Source organism: Carassius auratus, chromosome 14 (assembly GCF_003368295.1).
Source record: "Carassius auratus strain Wakin chromosome 14, ASM336829v1, whole genome shotgun sequence".
In the NCBI taxonomy this organism is placed as follows: Eukaryota; Metazoa; Chordata; class Actinopteri; order Cypriniformes; family Cyprinidae; genus Carassius; species Carassius auratus.
The window spans coordinates 20,341,829-20,357,791 of record NC_039256.1 but is presented as its reverse complement, the minus strand read 5'-3'; the positions used below and the strand labels follow the sequence as shown (position 1 = coordinate 20,357,791).

At 34.9% G+C, this 15,963-nt stretch overlaps 1 protein-coding gene across 1 annotated transcript; it reads right to left on the bottom strand.

Moving 5' to 3' along the window:
* Positions 1 to 6,662: 6,662 nt before the first annotated feature.
* On the bottom strand, positions 6,663 to 10,859 carry zic3 (zic family member 3 heterotaxy 1 (odd-paired homolog, Drosophila)). Its single transcript, XM_026280586.1, has 3 exons — positions 9,581 to 10,859; positions 8,453 to 8,616; positions 6,663 to 8,229 (listed from the first exon to the last, which is right to left on the bottom strand). Exons 1-3 carry the CDS (start codon positions 10,578 to 10,580, stop codon positions 8,047 to 8,049), a joined length of 1,347 nt encoding a protein of 448 aa, XP_026136371.1. The 5' UTR covers positions 10,581 to 10,859; the 3' UTR covers positions 6,663 to 8,046.
* Positions 10,860 to 15,963: the final 5,104 nt, after the last annotated feature.

Genomic DNA, 15,963 nt, shown 5'->3' with positions numbered 1-15,963 from the left:
TATTTACATTGTTAATGTTCGTCTTTTTCCATCAACGTTAAAACTGACTTCATGTAGAATAGATGCTCGTTTCATGTAGGCTATGTGATTATATATATATTTTTTTTAAAGTAAGCTATATCTAAATATTCTGAATTTATTAGTCGGAAAACATACAAAAATTACTTCGTTTCCTCACTTTAGCATGCCTAAACCTTCAGACACGGCGTTTTACATGATGAGCGGTTTACTTCACATTCCTGTTAATTTCTGATGCAATCAGGCGTCGAATGCATTAATGGCGACATATTGAATGAAACAAACAGACTGGCGACATAATGTATTATTAATAACCTGAGGAAAAACACTTCTGGTATCTTAGTGTATACAATTTTATGCTGTAGAATTTCCCGTTTTTAAAAGTTGAAATGTAAAGGATAAAATTGTGTAAGGATATGATATAGGCTTTTTGACTTAATGTAAGAAAGACAAAAAGCAAAACGATCGCATGCAGGTAAATTAACGTTTCTTTTAGCCATGATTAAACTCTATAAACTTTTCATCTGAAAGCTTTAAACGAATGAATTTTACTCCTTCCACACGTTTTCACTTAAAAAAAAACATAACACCTTCGAGTTTTCTGAGACAGGGAAATTGCAGCAATCTGACCTACAGTGCATGATTGAAGTTTCTTTGACATTCATTTCGAGCGAGTTCCTCAAGGACTTGCCAAGTGAATTGTTAATAACTCTATGCTCTGACTTTTCTTTTTGTGAGAATTACAGGGTTAAGCCAGGCTGCCTGTGACATTTATGACAAACATTGACAAAGTATGGCGTGACTTCTAAACTATTTAGTTATTCAGAAAAAGGTGCATCTAACGCATGCTGCATAAAATGTACATTTCTACTGCACGGAGATGTGTTCCTGATTTTTACTGTTGTAGTTATCTTTGAATTGGCACGTTGTTTAATTACTTTTGTTGTTTAAATCGTTAAATCGCATTATCTGTGAATGCAACTCCCTTGCATTTTTAGGTGCAGCCAGATATTCAAGTTTTTCAGCGTAATAACGGTCGGTTGCTACCTATTTTGCATTGTAATATAGCTATTATGTTCTCTTGCATATGTTTTTTAGATTTTAAACATAGCTACAGGATAATATATTTGCAAAATATGTTTTAAGTAGGCCTATTGCGTTATAGGGTTGCCGCTGCAGTCTTCACCCACCTGTTATATTAAGGTAAGTTTCGTTCTCTCCTCGTTCAACTTGGAAATTAGTTAACTGATGCATGATCACTCATGCATAATTTGTCTTTCAGATATGCTAACTTGATTTTAAATTCACAGTCAGTGAACTTTCCAAACTGATGATCGTCATAATTTTTACTAAATGAGAAAATGTCCATTTGAACTGCAGTTTGAAATCTATACATTTATATGAAACATGCCCTCAAGATTTTTTTTTTTTTTTACAAGTGATAATGTGGGTCAGTATTAGATATTGTGATTGCAATTAGTGTTTGTGTGCCACAAAGGCAGCATGGTTAAGAAACACATGAATTCACAGAAAAAAAGTGAGTGAAGACAAAGTATGTGATCTGTTTTCTGTAATACCCCACAAAATGTACAGATGAAACAGGAAAAACAATTACACAGGAGATTGTCCCTGGGGTATTGAGAGGTATAAGCAGCATGAGGGGTTGGATTGACTCTGGTGCACCTTTGGACCTTGCATTATCCTGGCATGAGGTCTCTTTGGCAATAGCCAAGCAATTTCCAACAGCACCTGATAGCCTCTATACCTATGTGTACCCACACACACACACACACTTTAAAGTGTGCATAATGACTTTCTATGAAACTAAAAAAAGTGAGTACACAAGATTTGGAAGTCACCTCAGGAAATAAATCATTACTTGCATGAGCTATGGTGTGAAGCTTCAGTATAGAGCTGCTTGTGTATTCTATGTTCAGTTGCTAATATATAAACAGTAAAATATGAAAAATAAAAATGTATATGACTTGACCAATTAATAGTTGACACCTTCCATTTTATGTTTTGATTTAAGGGCTAATTTTTTTTTAAAGTTAATTATAGTCATGTTATGTCAGCTGAAGCAGAAGTGTATCTTTCTGTCCCAATGATTATGCCTTTTTTATATTGTTGCTTAAGTCTATATAAGAATTTATATAGGCTTCCAAATCACTAACACCTGATCTCTCGCCCCCCACAGCCCCTGACCCTTGTTTATAGGTGCTACTGATGCAGTGAGGGCCATCTTAGCTCTCTTTATCCTCTATTAATTTGATAAGTGACTCACAATGATGTTAAACCAGTGGTCACCAACTTCTAGTAACCAATATTATTTATATTATTAATATCTAATTTATATATATATATATATATATATATATATATATATATATATATATATATATGGGCATTGGTGCTGTGAGCATCATTGGGTATATACAGAACATTTTCCAAAGCTCCAGCTGAACTGAGCAATTTTTTTGGCAGATATATTCAAATAATTTCATGTCCTTTCTTGTTAAAGCAAACACAATTCCCATGAAGTTTAGGTAAAATATCTTGTTTTTTTGTTTTTGTTTTTGTTTTTTTAGAATAAACTTTAAATAATAAACTAAATGTACACGTATTTAAAATCGAACCGAAAATTACACCATGAAAACGTTAGGAGGAGGAGTGCCTTCAATCTGACAGAGACAAAAAAAGAACTACTCGGTAGTAATAAAAAAAAGAAAAAGAAAAAAAAAGAACGGAAAAAAGTACCCTGTACGTGTTCTCTTTTAAGGTGCAAATCGATTCGCTGCATTCTTATTTAAACATTCACGTAGACCTGCAAATAGTACTTAAAACTATTTCTGGAGTGTGAAAAGTATTTGGGTCTAGAAATCCATCCTACTATGAGAATACAGTTTACGACTTCTCGTGTAATAACTTCTTATCGTCATAGTAAGAGGTTTGTCCTTAAAGCACACATAACTCTTTTGTAATAAAGTGTTAAACCTAAATTTCCCCTGTGTGTTACCGTTTCCGACGTGGTGTAAAACATAATCGCAGGGGTATGTATTTCAGTGAAGGCGTTTTAAACATAAGCAGTTTTTATCTGCGCTGATTTTAATAACGTTTATTTTTTAATATGTGGTAAGTTTTCTTTATGGTTCCTTGTTAAAATTGGCCTGTGTTCACTGAAATTAAAAATAATAACTTCACCTCTTTGTAAAGTATTAGTACAAGCTAATAAAATGTTTATATGTTTATAAAAAATCTATCTATCTATCTATCACAAGCCGTTAATATGACAAATTGTAATTTTTAGACATTATTTTCCATCTGTGCTAGCGACCCGCTGCAAATAAGGAGATACATGATATAAAAACTCCACTAGCATAACAAAAAAGAGGAAGATGGAACAAGTCACAGTCTTAATTCCAAACAAAAAAAGGAGTTGGCACTTGTTGGACTTCTGGCATAAAGTCTTGTCTTATTTAAAGAAGGCTACCAGAAAAAAAGCCCTTAAAATTCATTAAAATATGAAGGGAAGGCTACATCAATTTAAACGCAAACTTTACGAATCATCAAGGTAAATGATGGCTCCAATTGCCTTACTTTAACATTACAAAAGGCTTGCAGTACATCCAAAGTAGATTTTGAAAGGACACATCCTGGATTAACAGTCATATTGAGCACCTTTTCATATTCATCGCTTTTCCTACAGGTGAATAAGCATCGGTAGAGCGTACTGAAAAGGGTTAATTGACGTGCAAATTGTCCCTATCTTCACTCTGGTATTGTTTGGTAAATAGGGAGTTACAGACAAATACAGTCAAATTCACTTATCTTATAGCATATTTTAGCTATGGAGTTTTTTGTATAAATACAATAATACAGTCAGAATTGTATCTATTATTTTACCTACAGATAGCTAATGCCATAACTTCTAGTCTACAATGTTATTTTTACAGTATGGGGTAATTAAACGAATAGCCAAATATCCAGTACATTTTCTGGAACATAACAGTAGTGAGTTTACCTTGCTTGACTTGCTTGACTACAGGATCCCCTATAGAGTATATCCCCAATTGTTGAACGGCATTGAATTTACTTCTACATAACAGGGCCGGGACATGTGTGTTGATATGTGTTTAGCGATATATTTGGGTGTTTTTAATGTTTGAAAAGTAAAGTATAACCCGGAAAAATAATAGCTCACGGTAACATATAGTGCTAACTGCAACCTGTCACCTTCAAGGTAACTCCTGGGTTTATTATGATCGCGCACGCAGTTGCGTGACTGAAAGCGTTTGGAACCTGCTCGTGTCGGTCTATCCTCTTAGACACTCCGCTTAGCCAGCAAAGCCATGAGATTGAGTGCGGCTTCAGGGAGGACTTGGGAAAGGACCCTAAATTACCTATTAGCCAGAGCGCTCATCCAACTCATAAACAGTTGAATACTTCTACTTAGTCATGTTTAAATTATATATTAAGTAAATATGTAAAATGTATGTAAGCCTATTTAATATATAAACATTGTCTGTTAGACTACAGATTAATTAGCCTAATCAAAACCCTACCTCACATTTCTCATATCTGCTTGTCCAGCATTTTATTGACAATGGATCTTTTTTCTTTTTTCTGTTTCTTACTTCATACAGCTAACAACCGCCACTTTTCAAACTCCTTCCACGTGACTGCAGTACCAAAGTGTTTTCTAATCGTTTTCAGACTTCGTTATAAACTGCCTGTCTTTCTTCAGACAGGTATTGTTTAAGGACCGTGCCTTCTCTTATGTGAACCTCTCTATAGTTTTAGTTGTTCGCGACAGCTTTAAATAAAGTCGAGGTTGCCCATTTAGTCAAGCTTAGCGTGTTTTGGGGTGCCTCGGCAAAACAGCCAGCGCCATGTTGTGACGTCACTGTATTTGTCAGATGGACTCTAGCCGATGGCGTGAGGAGAAAATGTTGTGTGAAATAGAAAAAACTGCGCTTGCGCAGAAATCTGAAAAGATTCAGTTTAAATGAATTTGTAAAACTGTTTATATTTGAAGATGGGGGTGGGTTTGATATGAGGGTGGAGTGTATGGGGGTTGGGCTAAAATACTGCATACCAAAGCGAGGAAGGAGAAAAGAGCCCAGCAGGTCCTCTAAAAATAATGGTTGCCTATATAGACTTTAAATCGTGAACTTGACTCAGTGAAAAATATATTTTGTGTGTTCACCACGTACACTTTTATTGATTCGTTTTTCTAAATATTGCTAATTTGTATTCGTAGCCTATTAGTTTATAAATATAAGACATATCAATATTTTGTATACGTTTTTTATAATTTATTTTAAATTCTGTAGCAATGTCTGAATTAGTGCTGCACTGTTAGGCTATATATATATATATATATATATATATATATATATATATATATAATTTTTTTTAAAAAATATAATACGTATTTCTGTAGTGCAGTGGAAGAAAACAAATATACATTCTGCCACTGGTGCAATTTCTCTTGTTTTTACCACACGTTTTGAATGAATGTCTGCCAAGCCCAGCCTACATAATTGAAATCGAGAGAATGCGTATCTTAGCGTATCTCGGCAGAAAGTTTTCAAACTTAAATTTAGCAGGGTTCTTGCATGTGCACCACACAAATTTCCAAGAAAGGTTCTGAAATAATATTCTAAAGACGGCTGTTAACCTGCAATAACACTACACAATTCAGAACTTTTTCGTCCCTCAAAGAAACGGTGCTAAGATGGCGGCATCTTATTGTCAAGTTCAAGTGTGTTGTTGTTTCGTACCGTTGGAGTAGGGCGTATAAGTTCACGGTTAGAACCAGAGAAGAATAGCAAAAGAAAGAAATGAAAAAGAAAAACTGAGGTCTTCATTTGTGACATTTCAGAATTTGTTTTAATTCCAGTCAAAAACGTGTTCACATTTTGTCATAAATAGTTTGTTAAACAAACCAACAAACAATAACCCTACTTCGAAAGAAAGTACAAGATTTTGCTGAGTTTTGAATAGGTATGTTGTAGTAACATCGTTTGCCTCGAAAATGGCACAGTGACACAGTTCATCAGTTAAACGTGCTTTTCAGGAATAACTTGATGCGTGACCCATTTCCACGAGAAAATGTCACAAATCACATTCAAGCTCCATTTGTACATCAGTTCTGTATAAGATCAGGGCTGAAGATACATCGAAGGTGGCTGAAATAAATCTTTCTTCTTTTTAACATAACGTATAGAAAATAGTATATAAAACATATATTCATTAAATTATTTAAATAAACGTATTTATATATCACGTTACTCACGAGGTACTGTATTTTTTATGTTTGTTTTCAAAAGTAGCTGGTGGTTTGAAATCATGTTCATAAGCACAATATATTTATATGCATAATTTTAGTCTCTTAAAAAATATGTAACAATGCAACGCTGTAACTCTTGGTGTCACTGAACACAAATTTTCCCTCACGTTTCCACCTTAAAAAGTTCTAGTACTCTTAATGCTAAATTTCATTCACACATACAGTTCCATATCTGGAAAAGTTATTCACATAAAACAAGCAAATGTGTAATCAAAGTTTTCTATATGTTATACCACAGTATTCATAACAAACAACACGCTATATTCACAGAATAACTACATTTAAAACAATGCAAACTGACAGACAAAAAGTTTTATTTTGAGATAACTGTTGTGACATATCATTGCTCCTCTTTGACACACAAAACACAGACTTGCATCCACAGTTCCAAGACAGTTCTGCAACCATCAAAAATGGAATACCATACTGATTAAAATCGCTGTACCTCAAACCCCAAGAATATATTGTCTTTAACACTGTCACACAAGTTCAAAGTTGATGCATGAATGAAAGCTATGCTATTGCATGGTGTATCTGATCAGAAATTGGCGTGTCGATGAAAACACTGGTCAGTGGGCCTCTCGAATTTGTAAGTGTTCCTTATAGAGATGTAGTCTATACTCTGATGCTAAGAGTAAATGAGAAAAAAGGTCATTTTGATAAGAACCAGAAAGGATCAATATTACTTCCTTGCATGACTTTAGGAGAAGAAAAGGAAAAAGGGGAGAAAATAAAAACAATATTTTTATTCATTTTTAATACCGGTCCTCACATGAACTTGCGTTGGAAAATGCATACTTGAAACTATAGATCATGTCATGTCATAATATTAATATAATTAATACTTTACGACCCAGATAAGACACATATATTGGTTAAAAAAGATACAATCGTATCGTGGGAACTTTAGAACTGACTCCCTTTTCATCGTTAAAACTGGTTATTGACTCAAAACTGTACAGTCTTGTTAGAAAACATTTACATAAATATCATTTAAGATTCGGCTCTTTCGCCGATAATTAAATTACAAATTGATAAATATGAAATATGAAATATGGCATCATGGATATGTATTTACATCATTATTAACAAAGGCAACGTTATATTCAAAGGTAACAATCGTAAGCTAATACCACATTTCTCCACCTGAAAACGGACTTGGACAACAGATTTGACTCCATCAAACAAGGAAATACATTCACGAGTAGGCTATATACTTATTTATGATTTATTATTTTTTTTGTTCAAGTTCAAGACAAAGACTTTGGCACGTTTCTTAAGACTGTCTGAAGTTTTAACAATCAATCAAAAGGTGATGTGAGTGTCACCTTAATATAAAACACCGTGAAATATTCTTTCTTTGCCATTATTTTTTAAATATTTTTTTTTCTTCAGAAAATACATAAAATGAAAAATAAAATAATCATCTGAAATCTGAAAACTAAAGGAAACCCATTTCTTCTTAGAAAGTGTTATTTTGTTATTTTATGCCTTGCTAGTTTTCTTCGAACTCGGAATAAAGTCAGATTTCGAATCCTGAGAATGGACGAGGCCTGCTGGCGAACTCTCATCTTTTCCTGTTGTTTCAATGCCATTTTGAACGCCATAGCGTAAATAGTTTTTTTAAAAGGTTACTTCAACCTTTTGGTCCACCATTTGAGAGTCTGCTTGGAGCTTCAAACGTACCATTCGTTAAAATTAGGCGGTAGTCCATCGCTGTGTGCAGATGTATTTTGCACTGCAGACGTGGGTGTTTTTGTCGGGTCTTCAGTGTTCGCAGAAACCAGCACTGGCGGCGTGGAGGACTCGTATCCAGAGCTAGCAGCTGGAGACGACTCTGAGCCTTGAGATTCATGTACCTTAAATTACAACGTTCATAGATGTGTGACATACAGGAGGAAATAGCACGCTTGTTGTACACTGTGTCTAGGATTTCTGATCTCTGTTATACATTTGTGAACCAAAATACAGAACAATATCAGGCCTGCTTAAAATGTATGTAAACGCATTGTTTTGATAATGCATTTTGTGTTTATCTAAGTGATTACAACATTTTAATTTTTATCAGAAAATATCCCTTACCTTCATGTGTTTCCTGAGCGAGCTTGGATGTGTATAGGACTTGTCACACACTTTGCAGATATATGGCTTGTCAGATGTGTGCACGTGCATGTGCTTTTTCCTGTCGCTGCTGTTCGCGAAGCGCCTGTCGCAGCCGTCGAACTCGCATTTAAATGGTTTCTCACCTGCAAGTGAGAGCAAACACTGAAGTTTTAGTAATGTTACTTTTTTTAATAGAGCGGATGTTCAGTACAACTTTCAGTTATGTAATATGCCTTTCGAAATTAACAGGCCGTGTTGCGCTCACGCTAGATTGTTTGGTTAACCACATATCACGCTCTTTGAGAGTCCTTGCTGTTATCCCTTATTTTACTTCTCAAGAATCTTTATATTCGTTTTAGCAAACTAACACGCCATGCATTGTCGTGTTTACTGTTTGGCAATTGGTGAACAATTTTTGCACACGTTTCTTCTCTGCCAAGTGTAACCATAAAGACTGTTCAACAGCTTGCTTTGCATTTCATGTGGATCTCGAAAGGGGTCAGTTATTTAGGCACAAATCCAGCTATCATACCAAATGGAATTCGACCACTTCATACTTTCCCAGACCAATATATACCACTGTTTTCATGCATCCACAAAACTCAAACCCCAATGCTACTTCTAACTTTATAGCCACAAGCATCAGACAAATGAAAGAGGACAGTCCATTCACAAATTAGCTCCACAACAACTCACGCAGCTTTGAATTTTTTTTTCTTCTGTTATTCATCCCCTCAAAGACATGGAATATGTATACATTTGAACAAAAATAAATTTTGCTCAACCTGAAAAAAAAAATCTAAAAAACTAAATTCCTTAATAACGGTCATGTGATCAAAATAATTGTATCCTCCCAAACATTTGACTAATGTAGGCCTATTTAATTACCCTAAACCTAAAGTGTAGTTAAAGTAGTTGTGTCAATCTTACTCCATACTTTAAAATTAATTCAAATGGAAATGCACTTTTGTGCATTTTTAAAGAACTGAAATGTACGTAGAACCCCGCTGGAATATTAATAAATACATTTTTTTTTCAAAACCAGTGGGTTAAGCAAAAAAAAAAGGGGGGGGGGGTTTCGGGGGTGGTTGGATACGAATGCCTTACCTGTGTGAGTTCTTTTGTGAATTTTAAGATTTTCTGATCTTGCAAAGATTTTCCCACAACCGGGGAATGGACAAGGGAACGGTTTCTCTCCAGTGTGCACTCGGATGTGATTCACCAGTTTGTATTTGGCCTTAAAGGATTTCCCCTCTCTCGGGCAATCCTCCCAGAAGCAAATATGATTACTCTGTTCTGGGCCGCCAACGTGTTCCATTGAAACATGTGTCACCATTTCATGCATTGTGCTGAAAGTTCTGTCACAAGTCTTTTTAGGTCTGTTCATCTGATTCTCATCTATCCACTTACAAGACATTTCTTGCTTAATAGGCTGCCGCATGTATCTGAAGAAGGCCCCCGGACCGTGGTGTGTGGGTACGTTCATCCCCATGTTCATATTGATGGGATGGTTGTAGTTATGAAGCTGAGCGGTGCCGTAAGGGTCCGTACGAGGGCTGGCCACAGGTCGGTACGGATCTGGACGGCCAAAAATGTCCCCGCGTAAACCCAGGTGCATTTGACTGTTTACAACATGTCCTCCCGGTGAAGTGTGGCTCACGCTCTGGTCATGAAGTCCAGGAAACAACAGATGTCCCGGGTTGTCCGAAATTCCGGGGGGCCCGTGTAGACTCCCAGCAGAAGCGGCAAAGATTCCATGCTGGGCACTCGGCGGCGCGGTCTCTCCGATGCCTGCGCCCCTGTTTCTGAAGAGAAAGTCCCTGGTCGAATTGAATGCTCCACCGGCGTAAGAACCAACTTGTCCTCCGTGGTGGTGTCCGAGCGCAGCTGCGTATCCAGTAGCTTGCGGGGTGAACGCTGAGGACTGGCTGGAGGCGATATCGTGAGTAACGGGACTTATCTTGAAGGCAGCCGAGTGAGATGAATCTGCGAATGGACTGAGCCCCAGCCCGGGGTCTCGGTTTCCCAACTCATGGTGTCTAGGCGTTCCGAACCCCCCTACTCCTAGTGAAGGGAACTGTGGAGCGCTATCAAGGAGCATAGTCATTGGGCTCAATCGAGAAAAAACAAGTCAAAAAGAAAAAAAAAAAAAGGTATGAGAAACCCCAGTTTAGTGGAGTGAATTGGCTAACGGTAAACTGAGCACAATTTCACGTAGGCTTCAATGAAGAAATCATGAATTGAAAAACGAAAGGATAATCCTGGGTCTCGATAAACGGGAGGAAAACTCCCGTAACTGGGATCCGTGAGAAAGAGGATCAAACTTCCCCCCCTTTCCAGGCGAATGATGTCCTTGGACTGATAAAGTCAATCACTCACTCCTTGCACATAAATGAGCTCGGGAGGCAGCACTACGCTGACCAATGAGAGCACAGCGCTTCCTTTCACACGTGACAGCTAGGAAGGGTGCTAATTGGCTGCGCGTTCGTTGATTGGCATGGTTTAGTATTGAAAATGGCAGTTCGTTTCAGTGAGTAGATTTGATTGGTCGCTGTTGGCATTATTTGCAGGTAAAGCTACGGGACTTTATTTCTGTTCAGTAAGAGAGGCTTGTTAATTTCCCGTGCTTAGCACGTCAGCTGTTCCCAAAGTTACATAAACTTTCAGGAGTTGCTTGACAATTTATTTCTCAAAATACACTTTCCCGAGCCTCTTAAAATAAGTGAAATAGATTAAAAAAGGTCAAAAGTGACTTAATAAAAATGTCGCTATTTTTTATTAAGCTATTAGTCTAAATGAAGATAATTAATTTGTAAATCTCTCTCTCTCTCTCTCTCTCTCTCTCTATCTATCTATCTATGGCAAGTTTTTTTTTCTTCTGAAATCACCTTATAGAGTTGTAAATTTCCTGAAGCCGTAAAATGGTGAAAAATATACATCAGACTGCAGAGTGTAGAACTCAATAATAAGAGTGAAAGAATATGGTGGTAATTATAAAGTCCCCAGGATTTCTTTTTTTTTCATGGGGAAAAAAAAACTTGCTATTGAGGAAGTCTGCTAGTGACTCGCTGCAGGACACATAAAATCTGATCAAGTTCAGAGACGCGTTGAGTGTTCCAAGGAGCGCCTTTTATACCTCCAAGCCATTTCACGTTCCCTCTCCCCCTCAATCTCTCCTCGAAAGGAGCTCCCTTTTATATTTTAGAGATTAAAAACAAAAATCTTTAAATCAGCTCTTCATTCCGGTTTAGTCCTCAGCTATCACGCTTTCACTTTCAGCATTTTCTACGAGAGAAAAAAAAAAGCATAAGCTACAGCGACCTATTCTAATAGTTTTAAGGTGAGTAGCCTAATCCATTTTTCATTAAATGCGTTATAAAAGTGCCCTGTTGATCTTTTGCATGCTGTATTTAGTTAAGAATCTAAATCATGTAACTTTTAAACATATAATAACAGAAAATTTAAACCGTAAAAAAAAATCAATTTCACATAAAAACATTTTAACAGAATTTAGTAGTAATGTTTAATGGTTATTAGAATAGTGTGTGCTTTTCGTATATATATATATATATATATATATATATATATATATATATATATATATATATATATATATATATTTAAAAATCACACAAGTTTTAAAGGTTACTGCTAGCAATATAGATCTCCAGTTATTCTCCTAATCTTTCTTCAAGCTTTATCCCCCCTCCTTTCTGCTCTCTTTCTTTCTGCCCCTCTCTCTTTCTCTATCTGTCGTACAATAGCACACATGTGAGTATGCTGTACCGCCGTGCGGATTTACGGCGATTGTTTTTTATTTTTTTTTTTATTTTTTTTAAGGATTCACTCTTGGAAGTGAGATAGCTACGGTTTCTTACTTTCCACTATAGATGTAGGCCTAGTTTGTCTGTATAAATGTGAACACGCTTAATATATTATGTGACATATTCATTTCCAGGCGTGGCTAGGAAATAAGTTCTTAAGGACGTTCTTCGCTTTCTCCGTTGCAGAGAATTGTTCAGATATTTGACTGAAGTTATCTACTGCACTGCAACTCTAGCCAAAGGGTAAATGAGGGCAAGAGACGTTTTTAACTCAAGAGGGCATAGTACGTTATTTTACATTGGACTACTGAAAATTGAAAGGACTTAAAGGCCTATAATTGCATTGACCAGAGCTATATTTCGACCTATTATTTGAGGTATAGTCAAATAATGTTTCGTCAGAATAATGCGATGAGCTCCAGCTCCCGCCCCCTTTACTAGAGTATGTCTTCAGAATTACCTGGAAACTGCTGAAAGTTAAACTCTTGAAAATGATGAATCGGGTTAATACACAATTATCAAACTCAGTAGTGTATAGCATCGTTTACAGATAAAATCTTGATATGAAGGCTATAGCCTATGTATAGTGTTATTCTGTTTACTCATTCATTCCAGGTGTCAATGTCACATTAAATTAAATTATTACATACATATAATAATAATAAATAAAATATTCCACTGCTTAGCAACAACAGATTGAAATAACTCGGATTACCTACCACTTCGTCATCCTTTAATATAGGGAGATTATATTAGGGGTAGTATTTAAATCTTTAATTTTATTATGAGATTGGTCTATTACTTTTATCTTCTCTTTCTGTATATGTATAAACAGACATATGGCTTTATATCGGTGTAAGTATACCTTGAATATTCAAAAGTATTTAGCTTGTTTTCTATTAGCTTTGTTGAGGAGTGGGGTCTATTTAGGCTATCTCAAACATTTAATCAGTATTGAGTAATGAGATAACTGTGGTACCTTCAATTAACATGTGTCTGTATAAAATTTAACTATGTTTAGCACAAATGACTGGAAATTAAATTTGTCGAGGCGTTACGCATCTGCTTATTAGTCAATGCAAACTGCTGTTGCCAGGGTAGACTATTGTGCCCTGCTGAGTCCTAAAAATCCGAGAAAAAAATGGCGTTAAAAGTGTAGAGTCCGTGTGTTCGGTGCTTTTTTCCTACTTAAATATCACTCAGTTTGCCTCTGTTCTCCACTTAGTTTGCCCATCTAAATTTACCTACATTCAACCCCTAACTTGTAAAGCTGAACACCCGCTATGTTTATTGCAACTTTTTTTGTAGTTTTAATACTAATATATTAGACCGAATATATTCAGCCAGCATTGGTTACCATGTTTTACTGTTACTTTACTTTATTTCATTTTATTTATTTTTAAATTCTCAAAAGCAATGTATGGCTTTATTGGTATCTTGATATGAAATGAAGTTAAAGCTACATTTGTAATTGTACAAAAATATTATGCAAGGAAGAGAGGCACTTTACATTTTGGCAAAATATTTAAAGTACTAGTATATTTAGATTTGTAGAGCATACATAATTTAGTGTTTCATAATACTCACTTTCAGTTAAGTTATCTTCTTTAAACCACTGTGATAAGACTTTGACTATGGATACATTGAATTGATATTAGTATTTGTTGACTATATTTAGTTTGTGCACTGTAGGTCCCAAAGACAAATCTGTGACCTTCCTGAACTATAGATGTATGTATAGTACGCAGAAAAACAATATTCAGTGTCCTATACAATACCTAATAACTTTTCTCTTATGGTCATTCATTTATGCTTTCTCTCTCTCTCTCTCTCTCTCTCTCTCTCTCTCCATATGTATTTTAAAGATCATTGTACTAACTCATTTATTGGAAGTCTTTATTATTGTATATTAACAGAATGTGTGTAGAAATGCCTTTCGTCTTTTCCAGTAAGGAAGACATAACGAAGAATGAGATTAACCAGGAAGAGTTGCTGTGTGGTGTGGGAGAAGAGACTCAGTTTTGTTATACAAATTAATGTCTGCCATTGATTGTTCTCTATGCTCTGTTATGGTGTATGATATCATAGTTAGGGAGATTTATCTAAAAACTGCATTGCAACTCATTACATATAAAAGTATATATTCTTGGCCTTTTCTGGTCTTTCTTGTTTTATATTATGTTTGATATGACCCTGTTCAAGTAAAAAGAATTGTGTTATTTACTCTTAATTATGACTTGATTGTGAATACAGTTCCTGTAACCTCAGTAAATATTGTATTGTAATATTTACTCTATCCAAGAACTTCACATGTGGGAAGAATTATATTATTAAATAAGTCAAGTTTATGCCCACTCATTAATAGGGTGGTGGGGGTTTGGAGACAGTCTTCAGAATAAATATATTAATTACTTTCTTAAATTCAAAATGTTGTAAGGTAAGTGATCAGTATCCCTGGTATAAAAGTTGTTCTTTAGATTCCAATTCACATAATAAAATTATGTTCTTAATACGTCAACATTTGTGTGGTTATTTAAACATATTTGAGTTGGCCCTTTAAAAAAGAATAATTTGACGGTCCACACTATAATGCTGTCACACTTTTTACAGTAACTGTGAGTACACCACAAACCTGTTTTCATTTTTGTTGGTTTAATAGCGACAGGTGCAAAACATTAAACATAAGCGAATAAATGTCCTTCTTAGATGGCAACAGGTCATCTTGGGGTTGTAAAGGTTAAAGATGTCATTCTTGTAACCCCGAAAGTCAAAAGTCTATTAACCCTTGCATATTCCACGTACAATTAACGTTATATTTAGCTATTATGCTATATTGACATAACCCTAGTTTTACTGTGGCTCATTTTTGCGCATTTATTATTATTATTATTTATTAATTAGATACATTATTTATGAATGAATTTCATTCACCTATTAATTTTTATAAATAAAGAAAAAAAAATGTTAATTCAAATATTCGATAAAAATGCACGCCTAAGTACATCCAATAAAATTAATCTAATCTTCACTAAACAAATAATAGACCTTCACATGCGGAACGATACCTTTTACAATATGGGATATTTTTATGTGCATTATAATCAAATATTGCCCCCCGAATTTCCCCCGAAGTGTTTAATATAAAATATTATGTCATTTTACATAATTAATAACAAATAATATTTCCCTGAACTTTTGCATGAAAAAAACAGTGAAGTTTCTATGTCACATTTACCTTTAGCTAAATAAGCGTAATCTTTAACTTAAAAATAAATGAAACAATGAAAATATGTATTAAATAAATAATATAATAATAATATAATAATAATAATGTATCCTGTTTACAATGAAAACCAGTATTATATATACTGGAGCGAGTAACACCAAAGCATATTCAATTTAATTAAAGTTAAACCACAATATTAAATATTAAAACCTACATTGTGGCTTGAAAGAGAATTTTGATTTCGTTGCTTAACTCCGGTTATTTCTATTCGATGTTGAAAACACTGCTGCACAGCATTCGTAGCACAGACTTGCTTAAAATGCATATACATATATATATATATATATATATATATATATATATATATATATATATATATATATATATATATATATATATATATATATATATATATATATATATATATGGCATTTAAACAT

Coding starts and splice junctions, on each gene's coding strand:
- zic3 (XM_026280586.1), bottom strand. CDS start 10,580: ATGACTATGCTCCTTGATAGCGCTCCACAGTTCCCTTCACTAGGAGTA. Junction 8,617..9,580: donor TCACAAAAGAACTCACACAG/GTAAGGCATTCG, acceptor TCTCACTTGCAG/GTGAGAAACCATTTAAATGC. Junction 8,230..8,452: donor CGCTCAGGAAACACATGAAG/GTAAGGGATATT, acceptor TTGTAATTTAAG/GTACATGAATCTCAAGGCTC.